Here is a 23,215-nt window from a genome sequence, read left to right on the forward strand (position 1 = left end):
GATGCTGTAACTTAACAATAAACAGGTATTTAATGGAGGAGGGTAGTCTCAAGACTGGGGGTACAGAGGCATGCGCAAAGCTTATATACAGATGTGGTCACTGCCGGTACTACAGTATACAGGAGCTGTTAAAGTAGTTCTGTCTTAAAGGCACATACACTACAAATGCTATACAGTCCAAATCCTCACAACCACCCAGCACTTAAGGAGCATTGTCATTGCAAAAGAAGTGGTTAGCATGCACACAAGAAAGTGCATCAATGGGATGACAGAAGTTACGGCAAAATGCATCATTATGCTGCTTGTGCATGTCGTTATGTGGAAAATGAGGCATCATTGTTCCCTTTCCACAGTAAGTCAGTGCCCCTTTAAATGCTGGACATTATGGAGTGAGTTCAAAGCATAGATTGGTTCAGTTGGTGGCACTCATGTCTCTGAGTTAGCTGTGGGATTATATCCCACTCCAGGACTTATGTACGGAATCCAGGCTGACACTTCAGTGCAATAATGACAGCATCACTGACAATGCAGGATGCTGTCTTCCAGAGGAGACATTAATCAAGGCTCCATCTACCTGTGTAAGTGGATTTTAAGGATCAAAGGGCACTATTCAAAAAAGAGCAGTGTTTTTTTTCTGGCCAACATTCTTCACCCTACCAACTCCACCACAACAAATAGATCAACTAGTCACTCACAGTTATTATAGTTTCTGGTTCTTGTTGTATACAAAATGACAACCTCATCCATCTACATAGCAACAGTGACTGCACTGCAAAATGATTCATAGTATGTGAAGCTGTTTCAGGTATCCCAAAAGAGCTGATAAGGTGGTATAAAACATGCAAATCTTCCTTACCAATGCTGAAGAAAGATCTCAAAAGTTTCTCCCAGCTAAATTAACTTTGCCGTAAGCCCATTGGTGATATAAAGGCTTAAGTGTTATGTATTAATTCCTATTGATAGACAGGAAATGTAAAGTAAGGCCAGGCAGTGGTGTCCAAATGGTGGGCCGTGAGCCTTGGCGATCCAGCTGTGAAAGTTCAGGCAAGCCAGTCCTCTTGGTGTTTAGATATCTTTTTTTAAATTGTGGGTTCTTGTTTGTATTTTTGGGGCCTGGAGGTTTGGATAGGGCGATTTTTTGTAAGCCTTGTAGGATTTATCCACCAATGAGGCAACATCAGAACCCAAAGACCTGTTAGTATCAGCAACTTGAGACATATGCAAATTAGTGGCAACATGGATTTAAACTCGCTACGTGGCCTCCCCACCTGTGAGGCCTGGTTCCCACATTTCCTACCCTAAATTTGTGTCAGCCATGGCTCAGTGGGTAGCACTCTTGTCTCTGAGTCATGAAGGTTGGGGGTTCAAATCCCACCCAAGGAGACTGAAGCACAAAAATCTAGGCGTGCAGTGCCGAGGGAGTGCTGCACTGTTGGAGGTGCCATCTTTTGAATGAGACGTTAAACAAAGGTCTTGTCTGCTCTCTCAGGTTGATGTAAAAGAACCCATGGTACTATTTTGAAGAAGAGCAGGGGAGTTATCCCAGATGTCCTGGCCAATATTTATTCCTCAATCAACATCACTAAATCAGATTAACTGGTCATCACATTGCTGTTTGCGGGAGCTTGCTGTGTGCAAATTGACTGCCGTGTTTCCTACATTACAACAGTGACTACACTTCAAAAGTATTTCATAGGCTGTAAAGTGCTTTGAGGCAACCTGAGGTTGTGAAAAGCGCTTATAAATAAAAGTCTTTCTTTCTAAATTTAAGTGATCTCGACATAGTAGCCATTTTGCTAGTGTCTATTCAGCCAACACATATAGGTAGCTGTAGTAATACTCCAGGACTAACTCAAAGTTTAGATAGTAAATAGATACTTACAAGGTACAAAAAAAGTCTCAGACTATCGACTATTTAACATATAAATGCTGGATAAGCATCTACACACCATTTATCATCTGGGCTCGGATTTGCAGAACACCAAGAGATTTCAGCTTTGTATTATTGTGCATAATATGACTTGATAATAGAGAATAATGGATAGCAGCAATTACAAGGAAGTAATCTAATCGAGGGATGATACCACAAACTCCAAGTGTAAAGCTTAAGTGATTTATAACTTGTCATCTGAACAAAGGCAGTACATTACAGCCTTGAAACTCTTCCAGGACTTAAAAAAAAGTTTCCACTAAAGTTTTATTCAGTTTATAATCCTTTTTGCACTGACAGACCAGTGGTCTCTGATATTAATGCGTGGCTATGGTAAAACTCAGGGATTGGCCATTGTGCCATTACTGTTAAGTTTAATGAGAAATACCAGGAAATGTGGCCAGTATGGATTCTATTAAACAGACCACTGCAAACGGAGCAGCTTCTTTACAATTTGGCTGCATGTAACTACTCCTGGTCACTTATGCACGGAAAGTCACTCCCATACTGTAGCTCTTAAGGAAAAGCCTATTGCTTTAAATCAATGTTATTCGCAAAATATCAGTCAGTGACCACAGTTCCAAGGAAATGTCTTGCTCGTACTCAGGAATGCTTCAAGATGTTGCACCTGAAGTTCCCCACACACACAGCTCCTGATTTCAAATCTGGCGTATGCTGATTGAAGGTGACATGATTTCCCTGAGGTGACAGATAACTACTGGACTGATCCTATTGTTTTAATATAGCCTTTTCACTTGCTTGATGGATGGTGTCCTGGCCAATATTCATCCCTCAACCAACATAACAAAAACAGATTATCTGGTCCTTATCGCATTGCTGTTTGTGGGAGCTTGTTGTGCACAAATTCGCTACTGCGTGTCCCACATTACAACAGTGACTCCACTTCAAAAGTACTTCATTGGCTGTAAAGTGCTTTGAGATATCTGGTGGTCGTGAAAGGCGCTATATAAATGCAAGTCTTTCTTTATGTTGGGATAACACACACACACACACACACACACACACACACACACACACACACACACACACACACACACACACACACACACACTTTAGAGTACGAATTCCAGACACCCACCAATAAATATTGATCATTTAATGTAAAATGGTCACTGCGTACATTTACTTTAAGAGAGGACCTTTGTAAAACAGCATCAAATGACACAGTCACAAGGAGTTAGGGATCTTCACAGTCGAGCTAAGGTTGCTGGCTCCCTTTGACAAGTTCTTCAGAATTGGCACTTTTTCACCAACCTTAAATTAAAAATAATGTAAACAATATTCATTTTAAAATAAAGTAAAACTATGCAAAATAGGTTAGTTGTGGAACTTCTTTTCTGAGCCACAATTAACAAGGAAAAACTGTTAGCTGGTTGAAATATTTAGAAATGTACATTCCAACAGCACCCTTCCATTTAAATCTCCACAAACATAATGCTCAGTAGCAAGCGTTTTCTGTAATGTCCAATTAAGCACTAGTATTATGTAGGGTAGGCAGAGTAGTTTAAGGGCGTTTTAATTTTTCCTCAATGACGTGCACCCACATCGTTCACCCGATCTGCAAGCTGCATTTATTTTATCAAAATTGAGCCCAGATTGTTGATTTCCAGCCATTTCCCTTCAGCAGCGTGATCTGGGATGGTTTAGTCACCGACTTTAAGACTCCTTTAGTGACTGGATTACACCAAAATCGCTCTTTGTAAAATGAACAAGTAGGCTGGCATTTCCAGCTCCTCGCACCATCCTATGTGGAAGGTTCTGCTCAGAAGTAAGACTCATGCCAACTTTGCACAGCCATTTTTAGCATGATTTGGTAAAACAGAAATGGTGGCACAGCAGATAAAACCTGTAACGTTCACACTGCGCCTAATTTTGGAGTTAAAGAAGAAAACAAATAGAATTTAAAAAATAACTTGCTGTGTGTTACATTTTCACCGAAAACAAACACACCAGGCAGGCAAAAGAACATGAGGCTTGCTCTCATGTATGCTAGAATCAGCAGATGTGCCCATGTCAACTCTCACTACTTCAATCCTGACGAGCAGATGTTCAGATTCAGCACGACTCATGAAGACTGGGTGCAGCTTTCCTAGTGGACGGTAGGATAGAGCCTGTTCTTCATGAAGATGACAGCAGCGTAGTGTTGTCGGACTCCAGGATAGTGCTGGATGTGGTCGAACCAACGGGACACATTCACGTATTTCTCTCGATCTTCATGGGTTAGTCCAGCCTAGAAATAAACGTTTCAATAAACAGTTAAAAACAGATCAAAACTTCAGTAAACCTCTTGCATAAACAGGAAGAGCTGCTTTACATTGTGAAACACCTACAGATCCAAATGGGCCATTGGTCAAAAACAACATAGGATCTGCTATGGAGTCACACGGACTAGAAATGCCCCAGATTTGATAGCTGGCCAGTGCTGAATGAATTGACCACAGGGTACTGACCGTCACTGGTGTGAAGTTTAGGGTATTTAGTTACTGCAGTGTGTACCATCTACAAGATGCACTGCAGCAACTCGCCAAGGCTTCTTTGACAGCACCTCCCAAACCTGCGACCTCTACCACCTCGAAGGACAAGGGCAGCAGGTGCACGAGAACACCACCACCTCCAAGTTCCCCTCCAAGTCACACACCATCCTGACTTGGAAATATATCGCCATTCCTTCATTGTCACTGGGTCAAAATCCTGGAACTCCTTCCCCAACAGCACTGTGGGAATACCTTCACCACACAGACTGCAGCGGTTCACCACCACCTTCGAGGGCAATTAGAGATGGGCAATAAATGCTGGCATTGCCAGCGATGCCCACTTCCCAGGAACTAATTAAAAAAAAAAAACGTTCTTGCTTACGCTAGAATCGTCAAATGTTTGCAAGTCTACCCACACTATTTCAATGCAGCGGGGTCTCAAGGAAGACGACAGCTGGGGTTTCAACTTAGTTACTATTTAGTGAACTCTGATAGAAAGTGCTCAATGAAGATGGGATTGGGTTCACCTGTGATACCCCCACAGTTGAACGGCTTGCTAATATTTACTGTCCGAGCTCTCATGAGTGATCACCTCTTGGGTGGGGTACAAGAAGGCTGGCCACATTCAGAATGGAAGGTCAAAAATAACCAGTGGGAAAAATGAGGTAGAAGAAACAAATAAGTCAACAAAACCTAGAGTGTGGGTTCACGTGCAAGAAAAAGTTCAGGGATGTGTAGTGAAGTAGGTATTATACAAAAAGCTGAGTTTATGTTCTCGATGGTTTATGCTTGAACATGACCAAATGTAAAGGCAACCTCCAAATGTAACCATGCTGTGCATTAGTGTTCCACATTCCTATTGTTTTCACGTCCATAGCACAAAACTGTAGGGCACATTAAAATTAACCGCAGGTTTAAAAAAAGCAAGTAGTACTGGTGGAAGTTTATTTTCTTCAGCCATCACTAAAAAGTAGGAGGCACTAACTCTTCACCAAGAACTAGAGGAAAGAAGTGTCTCGCCTGATGCTCCAGGCACCACGAGTGTGGAGCAGGCTTGATGGACCAGCTGGTCATTTCCTGCCCGCCAATTTCGTATATGGTTTAAAAATAATAAGTAGGGATTACAGCGCTACTCATTAAAAGTAATAAAGACAGGCACTGCTAAGTGCCACAAGGGCATGGAAGCCATGACACAAGAAGCGAGTGCAACAAAGGGAAGTGCACACAGTCGCAAGAAGTTTAATGCATGAATAATGTATCTTAACTTTAAATATGCGACTTCTTGTAAAATCATTACTGGCAGAGCTAATCGGCCAATGCTGCTCTGTACTGAAAACTGGATGCGTACAACACTATATCTTAATAGCATAGCTGAAAATGGGAATGCAGCCGTTGCAACATTTTGCAAAAGTTTCTAAATAACCTCGCTTCAACTTCTGGTCTTAAACAGTGCAGCATAGGATTCCACCATATCCCATCAGAACATCTGTTGCACTGCAGTCTCGCACTACATGCAAACCAGTAAGGTCACTGAAAATGATTCAAAGCAACATTTTACTTTTTCAGTACATTACATGAATAACCCTGCTTACTGTATAAATGGAAGGAGTAAAGAAATTGGATACTTATACCATATAAATAAGGATTAAATTAGTTCCTTTACCAATCTTCACTATATATTCTCTTTTTCCTGGGTGGTGAATTGGGAAACAATTTCTTTCTAATCTGCCAACTCCCCTCCCCAATTTCCCATGACATACTGTCAAAGTTGGTTTCAGCGATGTGCATGCATTGCACCCATGTCAGCATGCGCACTGCATGTGGTATGTGTCTTACATGCAATCCACATTCATCGCAGGGCCTGATTTTCTGCACAAAAGAAAAAGGGAACTTTGTAATTGGTATCTTTTTTTTTTTAAAAAGGGGACCTGGATCTTTTGTCCAATCAGCTTGTTGAATTGCGGCTCAAGCAGTAAGTGGGAGCTAGGGGAAGTGTTAGGTATGATTATATTGTGCTGTACAACGACAACAGTCAGAAAACGTGAATTAGTGGCAGGCTATGTGTTGAAGTGAGCAAAATACTAAAGGCAGGGGATCATCAGACGGAGTGTCTGTTCCGCAAACTTGTACAGCTGTACAAGGGGGCATCGAGCTAACAAGGGGCATGGAAGGATCACCAGGGGCAAGAAAGTGCTGAACGCAGCATTTTTACATGTTCGAAAAATCAGGATGAGCACAACGTTGAGAGAGAATTCAGGCCAACTAATGAGCCTTACTAAGACCTGCTTGGTGATTTTCTCAGGACATTTCGCCCAGCAGCAAAATTCATGGGACAATGATGACACTGAGTGACAAAATTATGGTTTTGTCGGAAATGCTGCGAGTTCCTTAATTTTCAATTAAATACTTGATATTCTTGACCGTCCAGCAGTGATGTAGTTTGCCTTTTATGATCTTGTTGCGACGAAGTCTGCACTTGTGTTGGCCGATCTGGATTTTGTCACCACTGCAAATAGTTGCCAGACGTGCAGTTATGCCATTAGAACAGTACAATCTTGCGTGGCGTGAAGTAGCAACTGTGAATTTAGACTGTTTGCCCGCAGTGCGCAGCTAAATGACTCACATGTTTCACCTTTCACGTCCAGCTCAGCTCCTGCATGCCACTGTGTCTCACGCAACAGATATTCCTGAAATGATGACTGAAGCAGTTCATCATTACCGCCTCAAGTATGTGAACAGAATGAGAAAGTGTTTTATGATGTTTGTGAAGAGACCCACGCAGAACGAGGCCTGCCAACAGCTGTGGTCTCCACAAGGAGGTACAGATTGCATTTCGCTGCAGTGACTGTTCAAAAGGCATGAAGTGTTTTAATTTACCTCTTAGACAAACCGGAGTTTGACAGCATAAAAACAGGAAACTTTTACTACTCAATAAGTGAGGTAATTTTAGGCAGACACAACTGAAATTTAGAATTAAGGTGCTTGGGCTGTTATTCACGATGCAGAATGTACGAGAATCCTCTCCTTCCTCTGTAGGCACAATGTTCATGAATGCGTTTATTGCGTTCCATCAAGTCTCGGCTGAATTCAAGACACCAGTGCAGAACTGCACAAATTCCAGAATGAACAACACTTTATGTTGAAGTTGTCATTCTCTGTGGAAGAGAAAAATGACAAGAGATTCCCAATCTGTTTCTCAGAAGCTGTCAAAAAGTGGAATGAAACTGTGCTCGCACCTCCCAGGGTACTCATTGTGCTGTTCGATTCCCATTGGAAACGTTTTGGCCCCATCCGCTGAATTCGGGGAGTATTTCTGTGAGATTGGTGTCTTGTGGTGAAACCAAAGCAAAACTAGAAAGTGAATTGCACACGTGCCTGGCTACGTCTGTTCCCACTAACAACACAACGCCTATTGAGTTTTGGAAAAAGGGACCCCAGAGAGAGCTTTTCGCATCACCAGAGTCTCACCTGGCTTGGCTGATGCTGAGAACACAGACTCGGCTACGCCCAGCATTCTCGACAAACAAATCTTGGTAAATGTTAGTGAACTCTACTGATGCAAACATATGCACCCGGAACTTTTGGAACTGTGTTTGCGTCCCCTAAAAAGGGTGTGTGAACTGTGTAACTAATTATGGGTTGTCATTTAGCTGTGTTTTTTTTTTAAGCCCCTTGCTCGTCTCCTTGAGTAAAAGTGCCAAATTAAAAACTGATTTTCTCTGAATTTACCCACCTAATATGCTTTTTAAACACTGAGCCCCCACCCGCCTCACAAAAAGCAGAATTTTACAATCGGCAATGACAACTAAATTTAACAATTCTTAAGTAAAAACCATTTGCGTCATAACTACTACTATTCTCATGTCAACAACATGAGTGATGCTGCTGCCAACCTGTGTTTTGGATTAACCACTGCTCCTAGCCTCGAAAGAGCACTCAGCAGACGACTGAACCACTGGTTTGAATACTCCCGTTTCTGCCAGCTGAGTGTAACTTATCAAGTCCTTGTGGGTAATGGTGCTCAGAAGCAATACTGCCCCATAATTCAATGCTAATTGCCACCCAATTGTCAATCCCAATCAGGCCTCGAGGATAGCCAGTATGGAAAATGGGAAATATCATGATTCTGCATGACAACATTCAAAATTTGAACAAGATTAATTTTTTTTTGATCCTGAGAATACTTTGAATTAAATGTTTGATGGCTCTGTACAGGTTATCTAATCCTACTTTATGATTTAGAAAATTGAAGATGTATGTCAGTAATTACATTAAGTGCTGCTAACCTTACAAGCTTCAAAATATTTGATAAATTGCAGTATTTCTAAGGTGGCATTTTATACTCTTTATTAAAAAAATTAGAGACACGTTTCAGTACTGTAGGCTACAAGCTGCCTCCCTAATGTTAAATCAATGCTGACTACAAGGATAACCTTCACGTATGATTTATGTATATTCCTCATTTTATGCACAGATTCTCTAATAATGTTTTGAGGTAAATCGACCAGGGGGAACCCAACTTTGAGTACGTAAACAAATCTTCCAATTTGATTTTGTTGTTGATATAACATATTGAACTGTTTAACGTATTGAACCTGACAGCTTGCTGTACAAGGTATCCTCAATATAATTTGAAAATGCTCTGCTGAATTACACTGCCACATTTAACATGAACATAAAAGGCAACCCACACACGTAGCTATGCTTTACATTTGATCAACTGTTCTTCTTGCTTACACGATCGATTATATAGAATTATAACCCGTAGAGCACATTAACATCAGCATAGGTGGGTCTAAAAATGGTTAAAATAAGGGTGTGGTCAGCTATTTGGTTTAACTGGAGGGGGTGCAGGAAGAGAAGAGATATTGCAACATGAGATTTCTGTATTTGTTGACTTGCTAGCGTATTACTTTAGTTGCTGTATACGGAAACATTTTCTGCAGTAACACTGCCTTTTGAAGTTAGGACAGTGCGCCCTGGAGTGTCAATATTTGCAAAGGTTTGCTCAGAGATTTTAAAACCATGGCTCGAGAACAATGCTCGATTCCAAATCAAGTAACAGCAGAAAGCATCCAAAATGTAAAATGGAGGACACCGATCGCGTCCAGTCACATTCAATGGTCCCTTGTGCGCGGTTCCTTTAACGGGCTGCGCAGCCCATTCAAATTTTCATGCATGCAGTTTCTCCCATGCAAATGCCGGTGAGTGGCCTGTGCGGGACCTCCAGACTGCTGCGCAGCTTAATGGGAACGTTGACTACATTCCACCATTTTAACTTGGCAACAATGTTCCCCCCCAAGGTGAGCGGCCACGCACCAATCAGGAGGTCCTGCGCAGGCCGCTCGCCAATCAGGAGGTCCCGCGCAGGCCGCTCGCCAATCAGGAGGTCCCGCGCAGGCCGCTCACCAATCAGGAGGTCCCGCGCAGGCCGCTCACCAATCAGGAGGTCCCGCGCAGGCCGCTCACCAATCAGGAGGTCCTGCGCAGGCCGCTCACCAGCTGCTGCCTCTGGGAAAAATACTGTGCAGCAAATTTAAAGGGACCGTGCGCCAAAAAAAGAATTAGAGGCAACAATGTCTGGCAACCCCGAAGATTCTTGGGTATTTTAAAACACTTGAAGGTGTGTAAAACTTTTATCATTTACGTACAAAACAGGAAGGATTTTATTTCTCTTAACTTTCATATTTTGTTAGAATAATTCAATGTTCCACAGTAGTTAAACAGAATCCTTACAATCTTACCCGGATGAGGTTAAGTTAATGCACGAGTACAGTTTCTAAGGCTCTACAAACCACTCACCACAATAGGATGAAGACCATTGTACAGCATGATATCTGCTAACGTGAAGCTGTTGCCAGCCAGGTATACTTTATCTTCAAGGTAACAATTGAGTTCCTACAAAAAAAAAACACTGCAGTAGAGGGAGGTCTGTACATAATAAATAACCAACAGTTAGAAGTCATTGCTTTTAAACTTCAGGGCATTCTTAGTCACCCAAGCCAGAGGCGACAATGTTTACAGCAGCTCCTCACTGGTTTGACCGGGCCTTGCAACACAGTATGTTGACGAAATTAAAGACCCCTCGTAAAGGACAGGTCAAACATACTGGGGTTAAAAATTGCTCTGGCTGCAATGTAAATGCATCTAAAATACCACCAAGTTTGTGCTGGTGGTGGTGTTGCTGCGGAGAATAATGGCCCAGAAATTCGGGTCGGGGGCTTCCCGCGGGTGTAAGCCCCCGACCTGCACTTACCTTGCGCGCCGGCAGTTGAACTGTAGGGCCCCGTGGAATTCCGCTCCGGGGCCTGGCCCAGCTGCCGGCGCGCTGTGCTTGCGTGTCCCAGGGGCGTAGTTAGTGCGATGCGTCCCCTGGGATCACGTGGGCCATGGGCAGCTAATCGGCGCAGGAAAAGCCCATTCATAAGTAGTGACAGGAAGACCTGTCAAAACTTATGAATACTATGGCCCCAAAATAGCAGTAAACCTTCAAATAAATTTAAAAAAATCATCACACTTTTTAAATAAACTATAAATTACATTAAATAACTATTTTAAACAATAATTTAAATTTTTGGAAAAAATAATTTTATATTCCAACGGGGCTAAAAATAAACTTACCTTGCTTTAAAGTATTTAAAAATAATAAACCTGTGGAAAAAATGTTTTAATTTTAATTAATTGACCACTTACCTTTTAAAATGCAGGCCTTACGCCTGGTTTTTACATTTCTAAAATCTAAAGACTTACCCTCACGGAAAATCCTGTAAAAAAAACGTAAGTTCAAAGCGCACGTGCAGACTCCCGCGCGCACGCGTTCGACCTCTGAACCTCTTCGTTCGGAGGAACGAAAGTGCCGGTTTCCCGCGCATGCGAGAAACCGGCACTTCCATCGGGCCCACGCGTGAGTACCCAGCGCGTACTCACCCGTGGAGACCCGAATTTCTGGGCCATTGACTGCAAAATTACACTGCAGTGCCCCCAGCAGGCTTTTAGTGGTATAACAACAGTAACATTCACACCATTAATGACTGGATTCTGCCAATTATGCAAAATGTAATAGCTATATAAATTAATAGGCCTTATTTAAGTCATCAACTTAAGTACGGAGAACTGTTATGGATGCATAGAGAATAGTCCACAGTTATAGATCATTCTTAGTTATTTCATTTTCAAAAAATCATTCGGAGCCTTTTGAAAGTTCCTCAGAATAATGGACAGGTGATTTAATTATAAGCAGTTATGGAATGAATCAAATGACAAAATGGAGACTGATGCAAAACCACACCCAAGATACGTACAGTGGAGTTTGTTTTAATTTTGTTTTGGGTCCGTTTCTCTGTTGGCACTGGATGTTTTGGGAAACACCAACAAACAGCAGGCTCCATGTGCTAGACTTGTGTGTATATCAAATGTAAAGTCTACCATTCAACTATAGTCCACTCTTGATAATTAGAAAATAACACGCAATATGGACAGTAGCACTTTAAGCGCTTTGGGGTTGTGAAAAGCGCTATATAAAGGCAAGTTCTTTAATTTTTTTAGTCTGGTTTGCTTTATTTACAACAAATAAGGAAACCTTGAATCCCGTCCCCCTTTTCCAAAATGATCTATTAGGTAAATAGTATTAGGTGGAGCTCAAAACTTAGCGCCTAAACCTCACATTCTATACAGGCAAGGCATGTCTGAACTTTGCAATCTTTATTGGAATAGTTCTGCTACATCATTTAATTATAATAGTAATTCTGTTACAGCAGGTAGGCTAAGGTCACCACAGTAACACACACAAACCCAGATTTATTATATAGAATAACTCCTGTCAAATTCCAGCATTAAAATTACGTACCCCGCTCCCCCCCCCCAAAAGAATTGTGCATAGTCCAGAACGATTCAAAGAGGAGAAAATACCTTAAAACAAAAAGAATTCTCATCCACACAAAATATTTACTGTTCTTTGAGGAACGGCAGCCAAGTGCACGATCCTATGGTCCCATAGCTAAGGCACAAGTTATCTGTACTTTCTCAAGGAAACTAGGGAATAAAAAGAGTGCTTTAGACACAGTTTGAAAGTTATGAGTCACCACTGAAATGTTTGCCCCATAGATCACTAGCAAAATAAAACATGGCTTTTCGTCTTCCAAGGAACGGATTAAATAAATCTCAGTTGACAATGTGCACACAACAGGATGTGTCATCTATCATTTGGGTATTTATCAAAAGTAACATTTTCATCGATGTATACTTTTGACAGAAAAAGTGGTCACAGCTCTAACAGGTGCGTTTCAAAGCTAATCACACACCACTTTCGTGCACAGACAGCTGGTTCCAAGGGAAAAAAAGGCCAGATTATTCTTAGTTTAGAAACTCAAAGCATAGTATTTTGTTTGATTTACGCACAGAAACAACACTGAGTAAAGTTACTAGTATGGAGAGTGGTGTGAGGGAGAGGAGAGAGGAAAAAAAATGACAAACAGAGGGGCCGTCAAACTCAGGCCATTATTCCAAGCCTGCTATTGGCTGATTCAGATCTCGAGTAGATCTCTGGGGCACAAATGGCATGTGGCTCAGGGAGGCTGATCGAGACCGAGGACAAAATATCTCACAAACATAAAGGAAACCTTAGAAAATCTCTCATTCACAGCCATCTCTTCAGAACTCAAGGGAACCCTTACCTTTAAAATCATTCTTGCATCCTCTTGACTGGTACACCTGTCTATTTGAGTCACTCTATATTCGAGCCATTGCTGAACTATAGCACTCTTCTCAGCTGTAGTCCCCAAGAGTGCCTCTTTTTTGGCCACTTTTACGAGATGAGATGCTATGGTAGTCAACCCCACTAAACCAGGCCCATTATTGGTCTGTAGCACAGGGACCTGCGAAGTTAGAAAATATATAATGAAGCATTTACCTACATTGTAATACTAAAACAGCCATTTATAAATGAAAATCAAAAGGATGGGTCCGCCAAATAAACCACCACATACAATGTCTCAAGACAATGACAGCGGATACAGATCAGATGGATCATTTATAGTGAAAAGATCAAACCAATCCTTCAGGAATAGCTGCCAGATGAACCAACAGAAGTCAGACCACACAGGACTTTGTGCTTAATATATGCATTGGTGCCACTAGGTTTATTGATTACCTTCGTATCAATACACTACAGGGAAAAAAAATAAACTTAATTCAATGGACGAGAGGTTATTTCTATTACATTCTGGAACTATCTGTATTTTTGAGGGGGGTGGGGAGAAATGGATTGGTCTAATAATATATTACCTCAAATTTCTCACGCCATCAGTATTTCACCCCAGGAAAGACAAAAGCTGTAATTGTAATGTTAGCCCTTTTTAAAAAAAAAGTTAGGAACAGGAGGAGGCCACTGAGCCCCTCAAGCCTATTCCACCATTCACTGAGAGCATGACTGATCTGCGACCTAACTCCATATACTCGCTGTTGCCCCAGCAATTGCGGATTTTAAATGAACAATTGACCCAGCATCAACTGCCGTTTGTGGAGGAGAGTTCCAAACTTCTACCACCTTGTGTGTGTAGGAGTGTTTCCTAACTTCACTCCGGAAAGGCCTGGCTCTAATTGTTAGACTAGGCCTCCTGGTTCAAGTGGAAACTTCACATGGCTAAGATCATGTTTTGCTGAAACCCTAGAGATAACACTGATAGAGTAAACAAACTATAAACTAATCATGAGTGACGTGATTCTCCACTGCTTGACCCTAATTGTTCTTAAACAGCATTAAATACTGCGGGAGGAGTTGCAGATCATTTATAACAGAAAACATGGCTACACAAAATAGGACCAGTCTATACCGTGCACTCGTTGGGGGTAATTTTGCCAGCCCTGGGGAGGAGGGTATGGAGGCAGGAACGACAGGAAAATGGCAGAAACTGGGAGCGGGTACCGAACCCACTCCCAACCTACCTCCGTGCCATCTTCCCGGGAGGCGGGTCCCCGACTCGCGCAGGGACCCGTCTCCTCGAGGTGGAAGGGAATTAGAGGCAGTTAAGAGGCTTACTCCCAGGGCAGGCTTAACAAGGTCAATCAAGGGGAAAATAGCGTGGGTTGGCCGGACATTGTTGGGGGTGGGACTAATACCCGAAAACCAGCAATCCCGCTCCCAACGACAAAATCCAGCCCGTTGTTTCTATAAAAATACCAACCACTGCTTCAAGTCCACAGCCTGCCTTTCAGATATAACTGGATAGAATACAGAATTATAAATGAGTGAAGCCGGGGGGGGGGGGGGGGGGGGAACGTGACAAACAGACGCAGTTACAGGAAAACAGACACAAGTGTTATTTTTCTTTTTGCTCTTGAGCAACTCCACAGCAGAGGAAAATAATTAGCAACACATAAAAGGGGTGTTGTCACATTTTTCTTGGGTGAGGTTCAGATAGGCTTAGTTTCTGGGAAAGCGAAAACAAAATCACCACAGAAACTCTGCTCCCAAGTCTCCATGTCAGCCACAGATGTCTTTCGCATCTGCTAATATAACTATTGCAATGCACTTCTCTTATTCCAGCTGACAATGCATAAAGAAGCCAGTACAATTCATAGTGCTTTGCAGTTTCCAAAACAGTTAAATAACTTGCAAGAATAGTGTTTACCAGCAAGAGACACAATGCTGAGTTTGTGCATTGTGATATAATGCAGATTTCTATGACTCTGCATTTATTTACCTTTCCAGCATACAGCCTTATTTTAGTTCCTATCAATGAGATTTCATAGCCATGAAAATATGTGTGGAGAAACATCACTCGCAGTCCCTACCACAGCTGCTACGAAGCCACACCACACCTCTAGTGAACCCCACCCATATATCCCACCGAAAGATTGCAGCCAGTTCTAGAACATAACTTAGAAATAAGCTCTGAAGGACCACAATGCCAGCATGGGTACACAAACATTTTTAGGCACTATTTGATACAAGCCTCCTCTTTCTTCACCCCCCCCCACCCCGGTGATCAACCTGCTTTGAAATGCCTCCAACTGTCTCTTATTTTCTGTGGTGATTTATTTGATACCAAACCACCCACTTGTACTATCTACTTAGGTCAATTTGATCTAATCCCTTCATAATTATGAAAAATAAATAATCTTGAAAACATCAATGAGAATACTTTTAAGACTACTCCTTTCTAAAGAAGCAAGGCCAACATTCTCAAATGCAGAATCCTATCTGTTGCTTGTCTCTGTACCTTTTTCCAAGGGCAGTAATACTCTCCCCATGATTTGTAACCAGAGCTGCCCACAGTTCTCTATATAGACTCTGACCAAAGCAACATCTCAGTTAATTTGTACTTTATCTCTCTACTAACACAACACCTTTATAACTGAGGTTAAGTACTCTGCTGCTGGTTTCATTCATTTATTCATGACAATCGCTGGATTTCTTTCCCGATGAGTACTCTCCCACTGTTCCATTTAGCGCATATTCCCTCTTCTGCTTCCTTATTCCCAGACTAACTTTCACATTTTCCCACATTCAACTACATGCCCAAGTGATCCAAATTCTCCTGAACCTTTAATACCATGTGCTTCTATTTTACAAATAAGTCTGTTATGTGGTACTTTATCAAATGCCTTTTGAAAGTCCAGTGTCCTAGGCCCAACCATCTTCAGCTGCTTCACCAATGACCTTCCCTCCAACATTAGGTCAGAAATGGGGATGTTCACTGTTGACTGCACAGTGTTCAGCGCCATTCGCAACTCCACAGATAATGAAGCAGTCCATGCCCGCATGCAACAAGACTTGGAGAACGTTCAGGCTTGGGCTGATATGTGGCAGGTAACATTCGCACCACATAAGTTCCAGGCAATGACTATCTCCAACAAGCGAGAGTCTAACCACCTCCCCTTGACATTCAACAGTATTACCATCGCCGAATCCCCCACTATCAACATCCTGGGGGGTCACCATTAACCAGAAACTTAACTGGACCAGCCACATAAATACTGTGGCAACAAGAGCAGGTAAGAGGCTAGATATTCTGTGGCATGTGTCTCACCTCCTGCCTCCCCAAAGCCTTACCACCATCTACAAGGCACAAGTCAGGAGTGTGATGGAATACTCTCCACTTGCCCGGATGAGTGCAGTTCCAATAACACTCAAGAAGCTCGACACCATCCAGGACAAAGCAGCCTGCTTGATTGGCACCCCATCCACCACCTTAACCATTCTACAAGATGCACTGCAGCAACTGGCCAAGGCTTCTTCGGCAGCACCTCCCAAACCCACAACCTCTTCCACCTAGAAGGACAAGGGCAGCAGGTGCATGGGAACACCATCACCTCCAAGTTCCCCTCCAAGTCACACATTATCCTGACTTGGAAGTATATCGCCGATCCTTCATCGTCGCTGGGTCAAAATCCTGGAACTCCCTACCTAACAGCACTGTGGGAGTGCCATCACCACACGGACTGCAGCGGTTCAAGGCTGCGGCTCAGCACCACCTTCTCAAGGGCAACTAGGGATGGGCAATAAATGCTGGCATTGCCAGTGATGCCCAGATCCCATAAACGAATACAAAAATATATACTTTAGAACTTAAGATAACCGGAGGAGTTAGTGTAATCTAACCAGAGGAGCTTAGAACAGGTCAGAAACCATCAGCAAAGAGTTGAAGCAGTTCATCAACATCAACTGATTGTTGAGACATGGATTATACCTATAGCCACATAATTAATAGAATATAAAATAATGCTTTTTATTTTGATACTTGTTCAATAACAAATCTTTCAGAAGTTATGCACTTAAAACGAGTGATTTCTTTACACAAAACTGTACAGCCTCATCGACCATTACACCCCAAGGGTGAAACATTAGGCAGGATGGGGAACTTCCAAGTAAGTGTCGATTAAAGAGAGCACACCTTTTCATTATAACAGTTTAGAGTCAGCATTAAAAGGGGTAGGAAAGTCTTGGGGAAGCACACCTTATTCAAAATAACCCCCGCCCCCCATTATGTAGACATACTTGTTCATAAAAATGTATATTTTTTAAAATGTCAAAAAACTTTACCCCCCAGGGAGACCTGCCACATCAAACCTTCTTGCTGCTACATTGCTCTAGTGCTCCCACTGACGAGAGGAACCCTGCACTCTCCCAAATGGGACCACTGGGAAGCCAATGCAGAGCGGCCTGACCACAGGAAAGCATGCTCTGGCTGGGTACAAAAGGTTCGGTACTTTTTCATAACAAAAAAATAAAAATGTTTTTGATGAAGATCCATTTTTTTTTTTTTTTTTTTTTTAAACACACTGTGGGGGGATACTTCCAATAAGGACATGTCCTAACCTCCTTCTCAGACCACTTCTTTTTAATTTGCAGAAGATTATAGGGCAATCGCAGTCTATCTAGACTGCATAGAGGGAATAATGAACTCCTTACAGAAATTACAAGAGTCATCTAATTGTGAGGTTCAGAGGTTAATGAGCTGCTTAAACACTGCTCCTATTTGAAGAGCCCCCAAATTAAATACAACCTTGAAATCATCTAAAAAGGTAGCTTTTTTTATAATTCACATTTTTGTGCTGACAGCTCCTTTCGTGCACACAGTAACAAACACTGTTACGCACGGCTATACAATATATAAGTGGCTGGGAGTTTGTAATGTGACCCGGAGCTGGTTTTCGGCCAGCAAATGATCCAGGGCTTCCTTCTTTGGTTAGTGACCCCACTTCTCTCTGCCTGCACGTCCTTTTGTACAATACATATCTAATGAACTACATTCCTCATTTCTATTCACGATCAATAAATAGCATGGCGGAGGGGATTCAACTGCACATGAATCATGCAACAAAACCCATCAGGCAATTCCTTCACCGGCGTGCAGCATTTATCCTTTTATGGACCCTACTTAATTTGCTCACAGAAACTCCCTCCCTCCCAGTAGCAAAGGAACCAGTGTGTCCCGTGGAGTATCTCAGTCTATAACTACGCCTATAAACATTAATACAAAATGGCAAAATACTGCAGATGCTGGAAATCCAAAATATAAACAGAAAATGATGGATAAGGTGGAAGGCAAGAGTGATTTAAATGGCAAGAGGGATGATGATGCAAGACAAAAGGGGGTTGTAATGGGACAAGACAAAAGATGGGTCTAGGAGGAGGTCCTTTTTGTTTGATGGTGGTAGGCGTCTCAATTTTTGTTGGTTAAACACCAGCAGCACACTTGCAGGGGGGTTCCCTAAGCTGAGCTTTGCTAACGTGAACAAGGAATATGGGGATAGTGCGTGAATGTGGAGTTGAGGTAGAAGTTCAGCCATGATCTTATTGAATGGCGAAGCAGATTCGAAAGGCTGAACTGCCTGCTCCTGCTACTACTGCTTATGTTCTTAAGAGCACTCTGGACTTGGGTAAGCAGGGAAAGAATATCACTCCGTAGCAGACAAACAAATTTTATTTCTGTGACTGTCAGTAGTACTCAAACATAGGTGATGGGTTTCCACATGCGCCAGACATCCAGCTGACTGAAAAAAGCCATACTACAGACTTCCAAGCTTTGAATGTTTTCGTTAGTTGAGACACAGATCATTGCATCTAACAAAGAGCTGGCACAGATACAATGGGCCGAACGGCCTCCTACTGTGCTGTAAACCTCTATGGTTCTAACTAGTGGGAAGTGTCCAAGAATACAACTGTACATGAGTTTGCTGGCACAGACACGATGGGTCGAATGGCCTCCTTCTGTGCCATAAACTTCTATGATTCTAGAACGAGCAAAACAGAAGGGCAGATAAAATGCAATCAAGTGATGCAACTGAAATCATAAATTCTAAGATGTTAGTCGTTGAAGGTAAGCATGCAGGTGCAGCAGGCGGTTAAGAAGGCAAATGGTATGTTGGCCTTCGTAGCGAGAGGGTTTGAGTACAGGAACAAGGATGTCTTGCTGCAGTTGTACAGGGCCTTGGTGAGACCACATCTTGAGTATTGTGTGCAGTTTTGGTCGCCTTATCTGAGGAAGGATGTTCTTGCCATGGAAGGAGTTCAGCAAAGATTCACCAGGCTGATACCTGGGATGGCAGGAATGACGTATGAGGAGAGATTGGGTCGATTGGGCTTGTACTCGCTGGAGTTTAGAAGAATGAGAGGGGATCTCATTGAAACTTATAAAATTCTGACAGGACTGGACTAGATGCAGGAAGGATGTTCCCGATGGCCGGGGAGTCCCGAACCAGGGGTCACAGTCTAAGGATAAGGGGTAGGCCATTTAGGACAGAAATGAGGAGGAATTTCTTCACCCAGAGAGTGGTGAACCTGTGGAATTCTCTACCACAGAAGGCAGTAGAGGCCAATTCATTAAATATATTCAAGAAGGAGTTAGATATATTTCTTAAGGCTAAAGGGATCAAGGGGTATGGGGAGAAAGCAGGGACCGGGTACTGAATTTGGATGATCAGCCATGATCTCATTGAATGGCGGAGCAGGCTCGAGGGGCCGACTGGCCTACTCCTGCTCCTATCTTCTATGTTTCTATGTTGATAAACCACTTGGGTGTTTCCTACCATGGCGGAACCTCGAGCGTTTCGCCCACACACGGTGTGAGCATTATGGAGATGTCCCAATATCAATGCCAACACCTCACACACGCCGTGCCAATGTGAGGTGCACACATAATTACCGCTGGAGGCAATAATGACTCTGAAAATAACTTGCAGATGTGTTGTCAGGAAATAATGCAGGCAGTCTGGGGTGTGCCAGCCTCCATCCATCAGACCCGCCCCCATCTCTCCTGAACACGTTTTTTTGGAGTGAGCGCTCCTGCAGTGAAGTTCCTGCTCCCCCCGATCCTCACCTGATCTGCGCCCGTCCGGATACCGCCCGGGATTCACACCCGCCAGCGGCCCGACTCCAACCCTCCGGGTTAAAGCGTCTTTCCCCGGATCTCTCCCCCGCCCCGCACACGCTGCTCCCGGGCTCTTTACTCACCTTCCTGTCGCCCTGGCTGTGCCCTAACTTGCTCCCTTTCCTCAACCCCAATGTCTTCTCCAGCGACTCCAACTCAACCAGCAGCGGCGCCGCCATCTTGTCGCCCTCCGCCTGGCTGCTAGACTGAGCGCCGCTCCCATTGGCTAAAACCTTGGCCGAGCCGGCAAGAAACGGCGCCTGTGATTGGCCATGCTCCCGCGGGCTGCGATTAGGCTCCTCCCCCTCCCCATGTCACGCCGGTTTCATTGGAAGGGTCGTCGCAGCGCCACCTGTGGACACACCGGGAATTGCACCCACCCAGTTTTAATAAAGTCTTTACTTCTTATCAATAATAATTATCCTTCAGTCTGATCACTTCCTTCGTCAGTCTGATCATTGTCCTCTATCATTGTGAGTATCCTGTCTCAGCTTCATGAGTGCTAAAGCTTCTAAAGTCAAATTTTGCTCAGAAAATGGAGATCGAAAAATTCAATTTCACAATTATACCAACATACAAAACACTTCAATAAAGTTAAACATGCGGAAATATGACATGAACGTGCCTGAGAAATCATTAAAACTAATGATAAACAATATTTTCATCTACCACACTCAAACTGATTATCCATAATTTTCAACACTTGACTCCAAAGATGTGCGGGTTAGGTTGATTGGCTATGATAAATTGACCCTTAGTGTTAGGGGGATTAAATACGTGGGGTTACGGGGATAGAGTGGGATATGTGTTGGTGTAGGCGTTACGGGGATTGGGTGGAATATGTGTCGGTGCAGGCTCGATGGGCCGAAATGGCCTCTATCTGCACTGTGGGGTTTCTGTGATTCTGTGACTGCACACACACTAACATCCCAAGCCTGACATAGTACAAGAGCAGACTTACTATTTTACCACACGTATGTGATGTTGGGTTTAACAGAGGGATTTGGTTGTTCAGGTTCACAAGACATTAAAAGCAGCACCTCAAGTAGATAAGGCCATAAAAAGCAAATGGAAAATTAGGTTTTATGGCAAGAGATATGGAATAGAAATGTCAAGATATAACAGTGAATCTATCTCAAACCTCAGTATGACCAGAGTTGGAGTATTGTGTGTAGCTTTGGGCTCCACACTGTAGGAAGGGTGTTGAAGCAATAGCGAGGGTACAGCCTAGATTCACTGGATGCTGCTTGGTATGAAGAAATACAAACACGAAGACACACATGAGATATTCCTGGGACTAGGGACAGGGTCACTGGCAAGACTCGGAAGTTAAGCAGAGCCAGGCCTTGTTAGTACCTGGAGGGGTGACCATCAGGGAAGACCAGGTGCAGAAGGTCACGGAAGGAGCCCCGAGGAGGGGCGGTTGGTGAGAAGGTCACGGAAGGAGCCCCGGGAGGGGTGGCTGGTGAGCAGGCCCAGGCGTTGGGCTGAAGATTGTCGGACAGGAGGAATGGTGGAAATGGAATGGCGGCGCGCACAGACGCAGCGGCTTTGCTTCTCCTAAGACGGTGCTATTTACGTTTAATGTTAATGTTATTTGTACTGGACTCATGGGAGCTTGCAAGATCACATTTCGTTGTTCATGTACTTGTGCATTGTACAATGACAATAAAGTTGAATTATTATTATATTGGGGCTGTTTTCATTGGAACAGAGGAGATTATGGAGTGATTTGATAGAGGTGTTTAAAATTATGAACAGTTTGGACAAAGTAGATAGAACCAGACTATTTCCAGTGGGTGAGAGGTCTAGAATGAGGGAACACAAATATAAGATTAACTGTAAGAGATCTAGGACATAGAGCAGGAGAAACCCTTTTACACATAGGGCTGTGAGGCTGTGGAATGCACAACTGGAGTTAGTGGATGAAGCAGAGACCATGTCAACTTTTAAGAATAAGTTAGATAGGTGGTTGAAGGAAAGGGGAATAAAGGGATATGAGAACAGGATGGGCACAAGAGCTTAGGCTCGCATGAAGGATAAACACCAACACAGCTGGTTGGGCCGAGCGGCCTGTTTCTGTGTTGTAATTTCTGTGTAAATTTATGCATAAATCTTCTATCACATTGGGACCATGTGTTATCCTTGAGGTAGTTAAATATCGACCTAATGATACTGTTATGAAGGGGGAATCAGTACGTTCAGTGGTTTAGCCATCCACCGCCAGATCTGACTGGACCACATAAAGCACTATCGGGTCCTGCTCTTGTCTGCCAAAACTGTTCACGATTCAAGGATCATCCTGTAATGCAGAGATAATCCCTGGCTTCTTTTCTCTACTGCAAATCGTCTTCTTAAACCCCTCTCCACTGTCTCCTCCACCCTCACCTCCAACAAAAAGTGTGAGGAGCTCATGGACTTCTTTGTCACTAAGATTGAGACCATCCGATCAGCTGCCTCTGACACTTCCCTTCCTTCCCCTTGAACATGTTGTCACCTCCCAAATCCGTGCCCATCTTTCCCTCCAACCAGGTTTCCGCCCCGTCACAGTACCGAAAATGCTCTTATCAAAGTCATAAATTACCTCCTATGTGATTGTGACAAAGGTAAATTATCCTCCCTTGTCCTTCTCGACCTGTCTGCAGCCTTTGACACAGTTGATCACACTATCCTCCTCCAATGCCTCTCCACCGTCATCCAGCTGGGTGGGACTGCACTCGCCTGGTTCTATTCTATCTAATCGTAGCCAGAGAATGACCTGCAATGGTTTCTCTTCCCGCTCCCGCATCGTTACCCCTGGTGTCCCCCAAGGATCTATCCTTGGCTCCCTCCTATTTATCATCTACATGCTGCCCCTCGGCGACATCATCTGAAAACACAGCATCAGTTTCCACATGTACACTGACGTCACCCAGCTC

At 43.3% G+C, this 23,215-nt stretch overlaps 1 protein-coding gene across 1 annotated transcript; it reads right to left on the minus strand.

Annotated features, from left to right (window-relative positions):
* Positions 1-3,032: 3,032 nt before the first annotated feature.
* Positions 3,033-20,516, minus strand: eef1e1 (eukaryotic translation elongation factor 1 epsilon 1). Its single transcript, XM_085993608.1, has 4 exons — positions 20,381-20,516; positions 13,098-13,298; positions 10,228-10,323; positions 3,033-4,181 (listed from the first exon to the last, which is right to left on the minus strand). Exons 1-4 carry the CDS (start codon positions 20,474-20,476, stop codon positions 4,041-4,043), a joined length of 534 nt encoding a protein of 177 aa, XP_085849734.1. The 5' UTR covers positions 20,477-20,516; the 3' UTR covers positions 3,033-4,040.
* Between the last annotated feature and the right edge of the window lie 2,699 nt (positions 20,517-23,215).

Source organism: Somniosus microcephalus, chromosome 7, assembly GCF_052327205.1.
Source record: "Somniosus microcephalus isolate GS21.2 chromosome 7, FLI_Smic_1.0, whole genome shotgun sequence".
In the NCBI taxonomy this organism is placed as follows: domain Eukaryota; kingdom Metazoa; phylum Chordata; class Chondrichthyes; order Squaliformes; family Somniosidae; genus Somniosus; species Somniosus microcephalus.

Bases quoted from the DNA above. Each gene is read 5' to 3' on its own strand.
- eef1e1 (XM_085993608.1), bottom strand. From the start codon at position 20,476: ATGGCGGCGCCGCTGCTGGTTGAGTTGGAGTCGCTGGAGAAGACATTG. The intron at 13,299-20,380 runs GTGAGTAAAGAG...CTAACTTCGCAG, and splicing joins ACAGCCAGGGCGACAGGAAG to GTCCCTGTGCTACAGACCAA. The intron at 10,324-13,097 runs GTAAGGGTTCCC...TTTTTTTTGTAG, and splicing joins ATGCAAGAATGATTTTAAAG to GAACTCAATTGTTACCTTGA.